This window comes from Monomorium pharaonis, chromosome 6, assembly GCF_013373865.1.
Source record: "Monomorium pharaonis isolate MP-MQ-018 chromosome 6, ASM1337386v2, whole genome shotgun sequence".
Lineage (NCBI taxonomy): Eukaryota > Metazoa > Arthropoda > Insecta > Hymenoptera > Formicidae > Monomorium > Monomorium pharaonis.
The window spans coordinates 4,960,129-4,977,255 of record NC_050472.1 but is presented as its reverse complement, the minus strand read 5'-3'; the positions used below and the strand labels follow the sequence as shown (position 1 = coordinate 4,977,255).

Below are 17,127 nucleotides of genomic sequence, written 5' to 3'. Positions count from 1 at the left end.
TTAATTTCCTCCGGAATTAAAGCAAACCAATGCCATTCACACAGGGAATCATTTGCAATGACTGACTCGCGCAAGTATCGCTTCGTGAATATTCAATGTTTAAATTCTTTTCTTGTTTCGTTATAAAGGAGGGTCTCATGCGTATCTGAAGGCTCGTAATGCCGAATATAGTGACATAGTCTCACGAGGAGAAAGTGGTTTTATTCCAGACCGCGCTGCGACCGTATTGTATAGTTAAATCTTTACAACACGCGGAAATATTATATAAGACGTTTTTCTGCGACACTGTTTATCCCGTCGCAACAATCTCAGATCTTTACACTTTAGGTGTCTCACGTCAATAATTAATGACTGCCATTAAACGAACGACAGAAAATTTGAATCTAAAATAGTCCTAAAAAATAAATTTTTATCCTCGTAATTTCCGAACAAGAAATCACAATTACCATCATATTTATCTAAAAATAAGATCTATTTTTTTTTATTATCGTGTAAATACTTTAATAGTTTATAATATTTTTAATTTAATCCCATCACAAGAAAAAATCGAGCGGAATATGAATAGCATCCTCTCTCTTACGCGAAAATAATAGCACGTTGAACCGTTGCAAACGTTCGGAAAAATGGCGTGGGATACGAAGATGAGTCCGCGCTAAGTCGGTCGATGTACCTCTATTAATTGCAACGCTCATAAACACACTATGGTCCGGAAAATTACTTAGCGGCGTTATAATTATGCAAATTGATCGAACGGTGCCGTAATACCCTCGCATTAAGCGCCCCATCTTCCGTTTATGGTATAAGAGAGATTTAGCGCAAGAACCCGCGACGCGCGACGAAAGTAATCGCGCAATTCATGTGACCCAAGCTGTAGCTCGTTATCAGATTTCAATCGAGTGTCTGTAAAACGATTTCGTGATAATCCAAGCGATATGTCCTAATGTAACGCAATTTTGGAAGAGTATCTTGTAATAGTTATATCCAATCATACAACGCAAACGATAAGGCACGTTTTAACGCAAAACACGATAATTTTATCGATTAACATTTTGAATCTATTAATATTTTGCAGTCTGCTAATTATAAAAATAATAAAAACGAACTTTGGCAATTGGTAACAATAATAATTATTTCTATAAATTATATATATATTTTTTTTCTTTTTATATTTATTGGCATAAAGAGAAGAAATTATTAGGAGATTTTAATTAAAAGACATATTTGTGCACACTGTCAATTTTTATTATTAAAATTTTACTCTGTAATTGCAGGTCGAAATTATCTCGACGCGACTTTAACGGCACTTGTGTAACGTGTATCTTTTGGTGTCTCGAATTTTTTCTCGAGTAACCGTGTTTGCGAATTGTACAAGCTACGAGAAATATTTACAATTGCCTCCCCCCGGCGACGTGTGTTTACAAATCTGGTCAATTCGCACGCGATTTACTCCAAATATCAGGCACGAAGTCAAAAAATCACGCAATCATCGCAGGAAGGCGCGGAACTGTTTGTTTCGGTGGAAGAAATTATTGACAGTACACTCAGAATGTACACGAATATCCTTCGATAACACGAATCCTCGTGCAAACAGACGACACGTGTTCTTGATATTTTTCGTTCCCGAAGTAGTGTAGGCGCCGGTGTTACATTATTCACCGTTAGACCCGCGCGAAATCAAATCCCGCTGAGTTCACTGATACCAACCGTGAACCGGGATTATTAAAACGATAGTTCCGGAACTTTCTGAGTTCCTGCGCGTCAAAAATTGACACCGTGATTTGATGGAGGCTAATATACTCAGCATAAATCAAATTGATTAGCACCCCTATCTACGCTTCACTGATCCCTGCGCAAACTAATATCCTGCGGTATTAAATGCGTAGGATACACCTTTTGATAGTCTCGTTTACTGAACACTGCACGTTTTTTTTTTCACATTACAGCACGAATGTAGAATTTATTTGATAAAATTACAAAATAAGGCGCGGTATTTGTGGATTGTTATTCGCGTTTATCAATATTCATCTTGTTGTATTATTTTTCCAACTGACGTAATTTTAGTTGAATGGAAATTATATAAAATGTCTCTCCCTTTATGAGGATTCTTGTACGATAACGCAGATCGAAACTGAGAAGAAAATTATCAAGAGTTAACTTACAAAAGAAAAAAAGGAAAGTAATAAATGTAATCAAAAAATCGATTCTCGTAATTTCGCAGTTTTGCTCGTTGAAATTTTTTCCCAAGTACCCCGTTAACGCGGTACTGGTTTCTATAGCGATATATCTGACATTATCAGCTGATTAGCGTATATGACATATGGTCACCGTTGATTTTATTAGATTATCTGCAACTTATTTTCAGCCGTGCATTGTCCACGAGCGTTAGATAACCACAAGACTGCGAACTGTCACGAGAAAATATTGTAAGTAATAAGAACGTATTATTTTATAATCTCCCACGTTATCTTTTATGCAAATAATATGGCAAAACATTAATTAAAAATATAGGATATTAAAATACTTAAATATATAATATTTAATAATATATCGGTATTAATTTAATTGCATAATTTATTTATCTATATAAAAAAGATTGTATTTTCTTAAAACAGAATTGTACGCCTTTTGCTCATTTCCGAAGTGAAAAACGCCTGTTCATAGTTGACCCGTTGTACTTTACAGACAGACGGTATTTAAAAGTATCTAAACGTTACAGAGCATAGTACGTTATTAATACTTTTATGCAATCTCTTCTTTGCAGTATTATTCACAAAAAATATTTCTATTCTTAATAAGAAAAGTTTTTTAACGATTCTTAATTTATAAATAAAAAAATAATTTTTAAATATTTACTGATAAGAGAGAATTGAAAGCTTAAGATTTTTTCTAATTTTTCAACTTTAATATAAACTTTAATTTTGGCCTTTGTTTCTTAAAATTGTATATTCTGATTTTTGAACGAAAATGCCGTAAAAAAATTTTCGAGAATTGATTGTAAAAAAACGGGGACCGTTTATATACGATAATCTCAAAGCGGTGTAATCGTCCTAAAAACCTCTAATCTTCTAACAAGGCGGCTACATCGCCGTGGCACGCGTCTAATGCATACACGACGCAGGGGGAGCGGGGAGAACGCTAGACGTACCCCTCTATAGTGATTATGGGGTGAACTCTCTCGGTGCCCCATGGAGCCTCACGGTGGCCCCGGCCTCGTGGAGGGGACGAAATACCCCCGGGACGGTATATATGTTCTAAGAGCCCCTAGCCACATGCACAGTACCAAATTGTACCCCGCCTAGTCCGCTCGTCGGTAAATTCTTATTTTCTCCCTTTGATTCCGTCGTGATATGAATTTTCATTGATGTTTGTTCTTACATATCGAGAGTGCAATTTTTATTGTGTGTGCTGTGTGCTATTTTTGGAAATTTACTTTGCCGTTAATTTGTCTAAAGCTGAAGCTATTTGATAAACAACAAGTTTGGAATTCGACATGGTACGTGGAAATGTATTTTGCATAGTTTTCGAGAGAAAACTCGATAAAAACAAGGAACTGAAACTACTTTTCTCGGGATTGTAAAGAAAATGTTACGTAATTTAAAAATGAAGAGAGAACCAAGAACTATGATAATAATAGTTTAAAAAAATTTTTTTATAATTATTTTGTAATTATAGCAATATTCTTACATGTAATGGGTACAAGCATTAGTGTAAAATTGTTTTATCGCTTTGCGTTGCAGCAAGATACAGCGATGTCATCAGAGTACTCATTCTGTAGCGAGGGAGGTTTCGATGAACTCTCGAGTTCCTCCGATTCCGGTTTCGATGTTAGCTTCGAATCACCAAAACACGAAGTCCCAACCGACACTCTGTATTCTCCGGTTAAAGAAGAAAAACGTAAAAAAACGCGAAACACTCGTTGCAAAAGTCCTACGCAGGTAAATAAATACAAATTTATCAGCCCCTTCATATTTAATTCATCTCTATTGAAGCCAATTAATAATAAATAAATCTGCGTACTAAATACAAAAATCCAAAGTTTCTTAAACAACAAAGAAGTTCACTTATGTTAAAATGTATTGAAAACTCCAAATATATCTTTCAAATATTCCTGCGATTAGAAATGCCCTATTTAGTTAAAGTTTTTTTTTAATAATTATCTGCTTTTTTGCTTGCTTAAAACTTACACTCTCAGAGTTCTCTCGGAAATCAGGCGTCGATTTCGTCTCTCAAAGTACTCATTTTTAAACAGATGCTCCGATTAAAGAGGAATCGACGGATAAAGGCGAACGACCGCGAGCGTCACAGAATGCACACTCTAAACGACGCCCTGGAACGTCTCAGGATGGCCCTGCCGACCTTCCCCGAGGACACGAAGCTCACAAAGATCGAGACGCTCCGGTTCGCGCACAACTACATCTGGGCGCTGTCGCAGACCCTGGGCAACAACGAAGGCGGTGAGATCACGGTGAACGTCGGCAACGTTACCGTCAGCATCACCGAGAACGGCAACATGATCACTTCGTCGTCCGGGAGCTGCGCGGTGGCGGCCCAAAAGAGGCTCGGCCCTCAGCATACCGCGGGTTTCCCGTATCCACCCCAGGAGCGATTTATCGCGCCGGAATGGCAGGAGTACGATTGCTACAGCGATCAGAGCGTGAGCCCTCCGATGCAGTACCAGGCCTGCTACGATCAAAGGATGTACCAGGTGCACCGTCCTCAACATCATCTAGCGCCGCCGTCTCATCATCATATGCCTCATCACAACAATATGTATCAGTGTCTTTAAACGTCGACAAAGTGCAGATAAATTCTAACGGTTTCTTCAGTGTTGATTATCTCTGTCCATAAATCCAGCTCAGCCTTAGTCTCTCTGTTACGAATAATGGAAGAGATAAGAAACGATTTTCTCCTGGAACTTAATCAAAAGAATTAACCGCAGGAAGAGGTTGAATGTAATTGTAACTGAAGAGTGTTTTTTTTTTTTTTTTCCAAAAAGTTGCCGTGATTGTAAAAAAACAAGGACAGTGCTATGATTATCGTTATCTACTTTGTAAGAGAGTACTTTATTCTAGAAGAGTATCAAATTGCTTTTACTTACGATGTAAGTCGATTAGAAAGGTTTTTCTGTTCTGATCCTCAATATTATGTTATACATCAATCAGAAGGACGGTAAAGCATATAATCAAGGAAAAGAATAATATTACACAAGATTAATTCTTTTATTTCAAAATTGATGAAAAGGAATTTTTATATTAATATTAGAAAATAGTTTAATTTAATGTTTCAGTGCAGAAAAAAAAGAAAATATTGGCTTTACTACTAAAGATTAATTATAGATAATTAATGAATGATGGATTTCTTATGTTTTAAATATCATACTGCGTTCCTCTTATTCTAGTCAGCAATATTCTTAGTTGATCTCGAGCGCTCGATCTCATTTTTGTTCAACATATTTTAAGATATACATATAAGCTTTTAAGTTAATTTAAAAAATATATATATATAATGCCTACCACAGTGCTCTTATTATAATACGCAACTGCTGAATCAGGGAACATATTGTATATAATTTATACCTAATCAATAAAAACATATTTTATCTAAATTTCATTTTAAGTTATTCTTTATCAGCTACATATTATAATTACACCTTATTAATTATAAAATATATTTATATTTACTTATATATATAGAATATAGAATGTAAAGTTTTATTCTTGAAATTTTATAATTGGGAAAAAATAGAATCTCTAAAAAAATATGTAATACACTCACAATTTTTTGTTTATTGTATTGTTATTTTTTATTATTATATTATTTGTTATTATCTTATAAAAGATTGAAAAGAATTACTGGAACTCACATAGAAGTCGCAATGTTACTTGTAGGTTCTATTCTTCTCCAACGAAATATTCTGAATCCACTTTACAGGAATGGTGGTTTGAGAATGGACGAGCACGTGCCAGGACACGCGTCCTGCACTGAAGCCACTGTAGAGCAGATGTATCACAAATCTTGTCTGAAGTTACATCCACCCATATAATCCATGAGATTACACATAAAACATGACTGCGATTTGTCCAATCAATGTAAGTGTTGAATAATCACTTCTCACAATTAACTGATTATCCTCAAATAAGTTCTGTTATTATTCTTCTCTTTTTCTAAAATCTTGTAAATTTAATTATATTTTATAATTCTTTGTTTTATTTTTTAAATTTTATTACAGTATTTTCAAAAAAATCACTTCTAAACGTTATAAGCATAAAGGTATACAAAATTACATGCATTAATTTTTTATTTTAATGCATAATATTTTTTACAAAATTTAAAAATATTTTTAAATAACACACAATTAGATTTATAGTGTTACGAACTTCTTTTCAAATCTCTACATAACAAAAAGTAAAATATACTTTTGTGACAATTTCCCGTGCGTAAATTTTATCGCGTTTAAATAACATTTGCTCACTTTTATGCAAAAGCATCTTGATGAAGAAAACAACTTGCATGCCGAGGGCAAGTGAGTATCCCTATGTAATGTAACGACCAAGTGTTAGCAAAATAAATAGGTGAATTCGATCGTTCGATCAAATGGAGTACGAGTGAGAGAAGATCTGTCAAAACAGCTCTTTGGAGCGTCCAAAATGGAAGGATAATATTTTTCTGTCTAGTCCTTGAGAAAATTTCGCGTCACTTCCAAGATCCACCCGTTCGTTGTGATAATATTGATCTATGATTAACTATTGCGACACATTATTCAATTAAAAATTATGTCACGTACTCATTATTTATTCTTTCATTTTTTATTGATTACTTTTATGTATCTATTTTTTTATAATTGTGTATTTCTTTCTCTCTCTCTCTCTCTCTCTCTCTCTCTCTCTCTCTCTCTCTCTCTCTCTCTCTCTCTCTCTCTCTCTCTGTCTGTCTCTCTTTCTTTTATTTAATCATAAAATTATTTTATATAAACAGAAAAATAATGTTCTTTGCTTTGTACTAATTTCTGTACCAATATATTTTACGTGTTTAAATCAATTATTTGAGTAAAAAGTTATGTTTATTTATTTTTTCAGTTATAAAGATTAAAGCCTTCAGTTATTTTTTTTATATGTTAAAATTTAATTCCCGTACAAACAAATATGTTATAAGAGTTCAGAGGACTTTGCAGATTGCTAATACAGACGCATTGATCCATCAAGACTACTGCTGCGACAATAATTTCCTATACAAGATCTATTTGCAAACAACGTGCAAGCTGCGACGAATCCGTTAGCACGCTCGATCGTTTCCCCAAATCTCGCCAATAATAGTAATGCCTCAATGGCGCCATTATGCGAACGATATATCAATGTGTGCATAGCGCACGACAGACGGCCAGCATCCATAAAGGTGTTGGATTTTGGGGGATTCAATCAGTTTTTGCCGAGAGCTTACATCCCATGCACGTACTCAGTAACTTAAAAAAAAAAGGGATAATAACGTATAAACGGTTCCAACAAACTTTTGTTACCTTTGCTATAAAGTTTTCCGAAATCGTAGCAAAAAACTTTATCTAAATTTTTTCTTTACTTAATTTAAAAAATTAATATCTCTTTGGGAAAAAGGACTTATCTTCTTTAATATCTTCTTCTACAATACTATCTTGATAATATCGAATCACGAGTAATAAGATTTTTTCATAACACAGAACATTAAGTCGTTTCATTCAATTAGAAATAATCACTTTATTTTTTACTTAAGATAAGTATTAATTTTTTACCAAACAATTTTTTGTAAATTTTATTCATTTCTGTATAGAAGCGAGACACCTTTTCTCTAAAATATACAGCTTAAGGGTGAAAATTCAAAGGGAGAACGAAGGGGTCTCAAATCAAGTTCCTAATGACTTACGTTATTCCCCGAAAGTACGATATTTTTTGTTTTCTTTTTCTTCGCGCGCGTCGCAGACATGGTGATTTCATTTCGATCGACCTTTCGTTGGGTCGTTTCCGTCGAGTGCACATATCGATCGCCACGGTCGGCCCTCATTGTACCGGCGCGCTGGTCTGTACGGTGACATACTGGTGGCTGACAGAGACGGTGGTTCCCCCCTCCGTGGAAAGAAAGAAAGCGCGGCACGGCAATGAAGGGAACGAGGAGCGGGGCCACGGTCATCAGGAGGGTGAGACGGTCTTTCCTAATTCAGGAAAACTCGTGAAATTACCTTGACCGATCGTTGAGCACTTAATCGAAGATTAATGGCCGTGGCCTTTGAAGACCGAGCGCAATTCGTCCCCCGCGTTGGAGATTTAATTCGCTTCACGAGTCGGTAGTTGTGTCAATCCCGATCGAAACTGCGCAGATTAACAAATTCGACGTTGTCCAAACAATTACGCTATTGTAGAAACGTGATTGTTAAAGAACAGGGACACAATTTTTATATTCTTCAAAAAAGAAATCAACTTTAGTGACAAAAATTCTTGAATCGCTAAATACAATCAATATTTCTAGACTATATAATATTTTATACAAATATTTCATAAAAGAACATTTTTGAAAATAAAAAAGGGATTTATTTTTATTCTAATGCCTTCGGCTTGGGATTCTGGGGCTTCGATGTGTTTACTTGCAGGCGTACGAAACTCGTTTGCTCGCGCGTCGCACGCCGGAGGAAAATTCAGTGAGCATCGTGTTTCCGCATCTGTTTGGACGTGTGCGCGGGGTAGCCGGCTTTCCATTGCAAGTCGGCATTTGCAGGCCTTTGTGGTAAACCACGAACAATACCGGTTGCGCTACCGGCTCTGACACACCACGGCGCGCACCGCGCGCTTTCTCTATTCGCGGTGACTCGCTCGTTGCTGAAATATGGAAAGCCGTATTTGAGTTGCGGCTGATCGGCCGCCCCCGTCCCCGGGATTCACGAAATTAATTGGAATGGACCGCGGATTAATGTGCGCACCCTCATCTCGGGTGATGCACTGTCGGATAAATGAAACGCCGAGAAACGAAGCATGCACGAAGAATTACAATGCGTTGATACGTCGGTGATACTAACAATAAGATTAGTTAATTTTCTTACTTTGAGATAAATTGTTTATTAATTATATGCGAATGTAGAGCAACGTGTATTGTAGTTTTCAAAATGTGTGAAAGTTACACTTCATAATTTATTATTCTGCACCCGAAAAATTTTTTTGCTGACTTCTTTATAGCACAGATTTCTTAATATCACAATCAAAGTGTATCGCTAACTTTTGTATTTGCTAGAATTTTGGCTGTCACATATAGAAATTGCAAATGCTGCTTCTATCAGCTAAATTGATTAAATGCAATATCACAGTATTTGCTAATTATTTATCTATCTCAGCTAGATTTTATACATATATGTATAATTTTTGTTGAAGTTACAAGATCTTTTTTTTAATAAATAAAATTACAGACAAATTTATTATTTTATTAATAAGAATTATATTAAATTAGAAATAACACCAGATTAATTTGTTTAAGATAATAAATTGCTCTTTCTCAAAAATAAGCTTTTAAATAAAAAAATAATAAAACAACGGAAAGCCAAATAATGTAAAGTTTAAAGTATCGCTTCATATTTCACATAACCGCACAGAGAGAACAATTTCAGAAACATTATCCGGCAGCCGTTATTCTGCCGTTCTATAATCATCGGTGACGCGAAAATTGACGGTTTCGCAAAACGTCAAGCCGACAGAGAGCTCGCGATGCGAAAAAGAGAAAGAGAAAACTGAGGGAGGGAAGGGGGAGAGGGGGCATTGCCACGTACGTACATACATACGTGCATTCACGTATGTACGGAGCATACGTACCCCATAGTTTGACTCCAACGCTAGACGCACAGGGGGACAGATGTCTACGGGGGGCAGGTGTACCCCAGTGGTGCGCGTGCCAACCAACCCCCCGTCGCGCCGTCCATTCAAGACTATAATTTACTTGAAGAATGCCCGACCCAGCCAGGCATTCATCCCGGAATGACGTGGGTTACTGCTTTAGGTTTAACAGCGAGGCTCTCGATCGCGAGAAACCGATCGCAGATCACAAGTACGATTGCCACCCGTGAACCTCGACGTCGGACGACATCGGCGGCGTATCGCGTTTGTCGCAACGAGAGCGATGACGTTCGATAAACGCTAGCAAATCAGTGCGAATTACAACTCGTCGAAAATATCGGAAACAGATTGGGATTAGATTGAGGATAAATTCAGGGTCGCCTGAACCAACAAATCGTGTTATCGATCTATTTCTTCAAATCAGCTTTTTTTTTTAATCGAAATAAGGAAGAAGAAGCTCTATGTGTATATTTGTTATATACTTGGCTGTTTGTAGAATTGCTCAGGTTTATAAATGCGAACGGTGCATTTTCCTAATGGCATCAATCGTCTTGACACTTCCTGCCTTCCCCCGGACTTTAATCACATGTAAAACCGGGATTAAGTCCGTGCCGAAGCCCCGTCGGACAAATCATTGATTTAGCTTCATTGTGAAGCGAATTCGAGGCACCGCGCGCACGTTTTATTGGCCTGGTAGGACCGAGATTATGCAGGATTACACACGCGCGCTGAAAGTATGTTTGATCTCTCGTCTCCTATCTGCGTGAGTTTTATTCGAATCGGAGGGGCTCGAAAAAAAAGGCAGTCTATTTAAACCCTACTAAAATGGGGCTTAGCAGACTCATTGAAACAAACGTATATTTACCCTGCTTGCGCTTGACTTAATCATCATACTAATAATTTGAAATGTTAATATTAGTTGTAATTGAAAGTTAATTTTTGCTTACCAAACGTGCAAATTAAAATTAGAGATAAATAATACACTGATAGAAAAATGTGTGATATTTGAGACTATAATTGCAGTAAGTAAAATTATTATAGTCAGGAATATCATTTTTATAACAACCATTACAATAATATTAGTAATAATAATTATATATTTATAATGATACCTACTCTGAAAAAATGACTATAAATTATATAGTTTCAGAATGTATCATATGGTTATGATTAATACTAATATTATAGCAATAATTACTATAAAAATAATATTCCTGACTATAATTATTTTAATATGCAATTATACATAATCACAAATGCAACACATTTTTCTATCAATGTATAGACATGTAAAAAATAATTGTATAAATTAATCTTCACATAATTATATTTACATAAGTAAAGTTAATTACATTACTTAGATATTATTATATTAATAATTCATACATTATAATAGGAACGTTTTGAATAACCTGTACATTTCTGTAGCGGGACTATTTACAGTTATACATATGTTGTATTTGATTTGGAATTCACCTTTAAAAGATTTACCTGTACGGATAGAGTTTCCTTTTCAGAGCCAATTATCGAATCGCTCAGCAGTTTTCCCTAACTGTTCAAATCGTCCGCAAATAGTAACTTAATATAGTAACCAAGTGTAGCCCTTCGTTTTGAAATCGCTAACTACTGCCAGCAAATTAGTAATTCAATATCATACATCGGCTCTTTCATGGAGGAGATTCAATGGGAAGAAGCTACTAGTTTTATTTTACGGGAACGTTACTTTCTTGAATAGCAGAACAACCGCTAGAAATCAGCGATCAGTTGAGCATAAAATCTAGTCGACACGTAAGTGAAACAGCATAAAGGTATTATTAAAAAAAAAAGAAATATTTCAGATGCATTAGTCGTAAGTAGTTTGCGTCAAAAAGATTTCGAACGGAAGACGTTGTTCTAACGTTTCCAAATATTCAATCTCGTTATTAAATTAAACGCCAATATTTATCTACGAGCTTCAGAACTCTGTTATTTTTTTAATCAGGTGACGCGCTACGTGTCACTGTCAACCCTTTCGGATCTAAAAAAAAATTAAAAATGGCACTGAGACGCGTCGCTCGCGGAGATCCTTTTAAATATATTCAGTGTTATTCCTACACTTTACACGGGTGCTGGTCCCGTAAGCAGTCAAGTGGTGCCGTAGCTCGTGCCCCACGCGGATCCCTCGTCGCCGCGTCGGGTACCACGAAATCCTAAATTCAGGGACTCCCCCTGCGGGCCCCTTTCGTCATCCCCCTTCAGTCACTGGCTGGCAGCTCATTAAACACCCACAGCGCTCTTGGTCGCCCCTCGTTCTGATTTAACTATTGTTTAGCACATGTGTGTGTGTGTGTGTGTGTGTGTGTGTGTGTGTGTGTGTGTGTGTGTGTGTGTGTGTGTGTGTGTGTGTGTGTGTGTGTGTGTGTGTGTGTGTGTCGTCGTCGTCTACACCAAACGGATTCAGTGGAGACTCGTCGCAAAGTGTATGGGGTGCTCAAAAAATTAATGGCGGTGACAAAAAAGAAGTTTGTTGGCAGAAAGAGCTCTTTGCATTACTGTTAAATCGCGCAATAGAAAAAACAAAAAGATTTGCATAAATTCATAAAAAGATATGGAAAAGTATAACAAAAGTATAATAAAACAAAAGCATTATATATAAAAGTTTTATTTTAAAAGCCATAGACTCAACTTGATAAAAATTAACGCTTCACGAAATCAAACCTTCAAAGAGAAGTATAAAATGCGAATTTGAAGCAATATAGATATAAAATTTCTCAGAATGTTCATCTTTTATATCAAAATGTCGGTTGCTTCCGGGTTGCATTCATGATTTTCAAGCACCCTGTATACGACGATGTTAATGTGTGCGCGATCAGCAACATCGTCACAACCACTATGCGTTCACTATCACCAGCAAACGGCTCGAACGAGCCATCTGTCCGTATTTTGGTGTCGTAGGTACGTACGAATGGCAGTGGTTCTTATTTTGATGCACTTCGCGCAGTTCATGCGATGAGTTATGCAGGCGGGGTGAGAAAGCGAAATTTCGCGCCCGTCCTTTGCGCGGGTCATCCTCCCGGCGAGCCTCAAGGGAACCTCTAACGAGGTCGACAGCGATCAGCTAAATTTGTTGGTTCAATTGCTTTCGATTTAATTGCGACATTCTCATGCAACCATTACTTGAATTACAAGACAAAAAGATAATTTTACAAAGTAGAAAACTCTAATAAACGTGATATATGTTATTTTTAATAATAAATTCCATTCTGATAATAAAATAAAAAAGATTAAAATAATTATTAAATTCATCGAATTTTTAATTATTAAAAATTCAATTCATCAACAATATCATAAAATCTAGCTGCTTACTCCATCACTTCTCAGAATACATTTTATTAATTTAGCTGTTTGGATGCTAGAATAACATTGTACAATTATAATTGGTGGCTTTATATATAATTTTGTTTGAAAATATTTTGAGGCTCTTCCACAAAACATTTTATAATAAAATTCTCATGTCTTTAGGAAAGTAGCCGATTATTCTCAAAACAATCTGCTAACATTATTAAAAACTGTGTTCTATACACATATGTGCCACAGTGCTATAAAAGTTTTACAACACATGAAAGTAAACCAAACTGTGCTTGATGTATCATTACATTTTTCTTAATAGTCTGCCATTTAAATATTCTTATTCTGAAAATGAATTCTATATTTTATTTGTAGAAAGAGTTAAAATAGTTAAAAATAAGAAAAGTTGCACATCATGTATTCAGGTTATATTGTTACTCAGCAATAAATATGCATTCTACGTGCATATGTAAAAATTTATATTGAAAATATGTCAGAGAAATAAGTAAATGAGTAGTAGTAATAAATATGTAACAGCAGGACAACTTTTGATGATGTAATCGCGATAAATTTGATTATTATTCACTAGTTCATGATAAGATTTAGGAGTAAGAGGATATACAGATCTGCATTTCCAAAGCTGCTATGATGCGCTCTTAGTAAGACTATTTTCTTATGAAAAGCCATATTTACTGTAAAAATCTATAGTATAAACATAATAATTTTAAACTTAACTACAATTTTGCTTATTGTAAACTATATTTAGTAATATAATGCAACTCTCTATAAAATCTTTTCTATCATTTAATCGTACCTTTCCATTACAATTATATTACATTATTTTCCATTACGTTGTATAATTTAAAAAATTATCAAAAAAATCTTTATTTTGTGATCACTTTGACATCAAAATTTAAAGGTTTTGAACAAATTGGGATAAAATATTTATTTACTGTACAAAAAAGTTAATATCCAAATATAATTTTATTTTAACGCAAAATTTTTATCAATATACATATTAAAATATATTTAATTTATATAACAGAAATGTATAATATAATAAAATTATATATTTTAATTATACAATTATATATAAATCAAATATCACATAAATTATGTCTTTCTTGAGTATATGTGTGCGTCTGCTTGTGTATGATATATATATATATATATATATATATATATATATATATATACATACATACATTTTTTATAACATTGTAACTTTTTAAATAACTTGGTTCTGTAATATTTAAGAAACAATAGTATAATTTATGTGATAGTTTATTTATATAATATTAATAATAATAATCATTAATTTGTACGTATGTCATTATTATCATTATTCTGTGCTCTTTTACAGTACAAAGTACAACCCTCATACACATCTCAAAATACCCATGTAAATATGAGAAACCCTTATCAAAAAATCTGGAATATTAAATAGTTTTAATATAATTTTTTTTTTAACTTTAGCTATCTAAATATCTTAATTAAAAAATAAATAAAAATGTGTAAATACATCTTGCTTAAAAAATATTAAATCTCTGCATGTTAAATCAGTTATAAAAATACATACCCCTTATTATAAAAGTAGAGTACGTGGTTTTATTCATACATTTTATCTATGAGATTAGCGTACATCTTCTGAACTACATTCTTTTTAAGCTTTAACGTGGGTCTTAATTCACCGGTTGGAATCGAAAAGTCATGAGGAAGAATTTCGAATTTCTGTACTTTTTGAGCATTACTTATAGCTTGCATATTTGCTCTTTTGATTGCCTTGTCAATTTCCTCATATATCTAAGACAATAGGAAATATTTTATTATACATATATAGCATTTTGGTATATATAAGAATATATTATACGCATTTTTACAAATATATTAAATATTTATACTTTAAATATACATATAAGTCGTATTCATAATATTTTATTTTGAAATATTTAATACCTTTTTATAGTGTGCTTATTTTATTTGTTATTATTTGTTATAATACTACAATTTAAAAACTCGACAAAAATTTTAATTTTTTGTGTAAATATTTAAGATTTATGACAATTTTTATTGTGATTTTAAGCTTAAGTGTTTTATAAATAAATGAATAAATAAATATTATGCGTAAATAAATAAATATTTGTATTTACAGAACAATTAATTCTGCTTTGCAATGAAATTTTACAAATTATCTTTAATATTTAAAGTACTTATATTAAATTCATTTTTTTATTATAGAAATTTTAAATACATTTCCATTAATCGCTTCTATTAATCTTTGATTTCTATTGCATCTTTAAGATATCTGACTTACGGCTGGATCACGAGAACTTATGACTTCTGTAACTGTTTTTGCATTACTGTTGATAGACTTTGCCCATTTTAGTACATCTGGACTCAGCGTATCTGATGGCGCACCAGTCTCTTGATTCATATCACTCTAAGAAAACCCGAATTATTTAGATATTTAAAAGTTTAACTTTATATTTATGTCTTCCCGCATCATACCTTAAGCGTGACAAGAACTGTTAAATATTTCCTTTTATCCCCAATCACCATGACATTACTTAAATATGGTAATTCCGATAATATCGCTTGCTCTATATTGTACGGTGCTACATTCTCCCCTCCACTTGTGATTATAAGTTCCTTCAGTCTACCTGTAAATACAATAAAAAATATGTACATATTGTATTCTCTAACACAACATATATATGTATGTATGTGATTATTTTTAACAAGTATATCACATCTTACATAATGACAAGTATAATAAATATAAAACAAATATTTACCAGTGACATACAAATTCCCGTTTGAATCGAATTTGCCAAGATCACCACTGTGTAACCAACCATTTTTATCTTTTGTTTCTTCAGTTTTTTCTGGATCATTTAAATAACCCATAAATACATGTCGTCCACTCATACAAATTTCTCCCTCACCATGTTCATTTATATTGTCTAATTTTGTATATAGTCCGGGCAAAGTTCTTCCCACACCTTTGCTAAGAAGTGAATTCGTATACATTTATTATTATAAACACCATATTTTAAAATAAGTAAATATTTTTACTGCAAACTCAATGCAAAGAATAAAAGCAAATATGATTTACTTAAGTTCTTTATAACTGGTTACTGTTTGAGCCCCACTAATTTCAGACATTCCGTATACCTCTAATAAAGGTATGTTTAAACTCAAAAAATATATTTTAATGTCGCTATTTAACGGTGCTGCTCCGGTCAAGCAATATTTACATCTGCTGAAACCCAATGCCGCCTTCACCTGGTCAAAAACAAGCTGTTTCGCAAAGATATAACCCCAATGTTTATGATCTACACCATTCATTTTATTCGCGTAATAATGAAGACTTTGCGCCTTTGCCCACTTAGCAATCCAAGTCTTTATCGCGCCGTTACTGCGCGCTTTCTCTTGCATTTTTTCGTATATCTTTTCCCATACTCTGGGCACCCCTAGGAAAAACGTTGGTTGCGCTACAATTAATGTATTTACTAATGTACCCTTTAACGCACCCGAATCAGCAAAATATACTGTAGTTGCTAACACAATGTTCATCATGATGTCAACTACCTAGAATTAATAAAAACATTAGTTAGTATACATTTTTAAAAATTGTGACAATATATATTTAATTCAATTTAATTTATATGTGAAAAATCTACATTAATAGTAACGTCACCACAAAATATTTTTACTTAGGATCTACAAAATATTTATTATAAATTGTCCCATTTCAAAATATCTTACCTGTGCTGCAACATGAGATAATGGCAAATAACTAACCGTGACCTCTGACTTTTCTTTCAAGTCTAGCGCTTGCAATATCATCCGTATATTATGCAATATATTATCATGGCTTATCATTACAGCTTTTGGATTTCCGACTGTTCCCGACTGTAAAAATGCTTACAAATTAAAACAAAATTAAGGCAATTAA

The 17,127-nt window shown here is 33.9% G+C and overlaps 2 protein-coding genes across 18 annotated transcripts in view; one reads left to right on the top strand and one right to left on the bottom strand.

The window, feature by feature from the left end:
• Positions 1 to 103: 103 nt before the first annotated feature.
• Positions 104 to 5,655, top strand: LOC105829466 (basic helix-loop-helix neural transcription factor TAP). Of its 3 annotated transcripts, none has more exons than XM_012668320.3 (3): positions 104 to 2,423; positions 3,738 to 3,935; positions 4,250 to 5,655. In XM_012668320.3, exons 2-3 carry the CDS (start codon positions 3,750 to 3,752, stop codon positions 4,784 to 4,786), a joined length of 723 nt encoding a protein of 240 aa, XP_012523774.1. In that variant the 5' UTR covers positions 104 to 2,423; positions 3,738 to 3,749; the 3' UTR covers positions 4,787 to 5,655. The 3 variants fall into 3 exon arrangements, with proteins under 3 accessions (XP_012523774.1, XP_036144189.1, XP_028046539.1); XM_036288296.1 differs by lacking the exon at positions 104 to 2,423 and adding an exon at positions 2,488 to 3,493; XM_028190738.2 differs by lacking the exon at positions 104 to 2,423 and having other exon boundaries at positions 2,488 to 3,935.
• Positions 5,656 to 14,443: 8,788 nt separating this feature from the next.
• The window catches only part of LOC105830577 (long-chain-fatty-acid--CoA ligase ACSBG2-like), a 47,470-nt gene continuing 44,786 nt past the window's right edge, over positions 14,444 to 17,127 (bottom strand). For all 15 annotated transcript variants that reach the window (XM_036288123.1, XM_036288114.1, XM_036288118.1 and 12 more), the window contains 7 exons: positions 16,938 to 17,084; positions 16,285 to 16,760; positions 15,965 to 16,176; positions 15,678 to 15,829; positions 15,484 to 15,609; positions 14,749 to 14,972; positions 14,444 to 14,600 (listed from right to left, as the gene is read on the bottom strand). In XM_036288123.1, the coding sequence (XP_036144016.1) occupies positions 14,778 to 14,972; positions 15,484 to 15,609; positions 15,678 to 15,829; positions 15,965 to 16,176; positions 16,285 to 16,760; positions 16,938 to 17,084 (1,308 nt within the window). In that variant the 3' untranslated portion in view covers positions 14,444 to 14,600; positions 14,749 to 14,777. The remainder of the gene's footprint in view (positions 14,601 to 14,748; positions 14,973 to 15,483; positions 15,610 to 15,677; positions 15,830 to 15,964; positions 16,177 to 16,284; positions 16,761 to 16,937; positions 17,085 to 17,127) is intronic.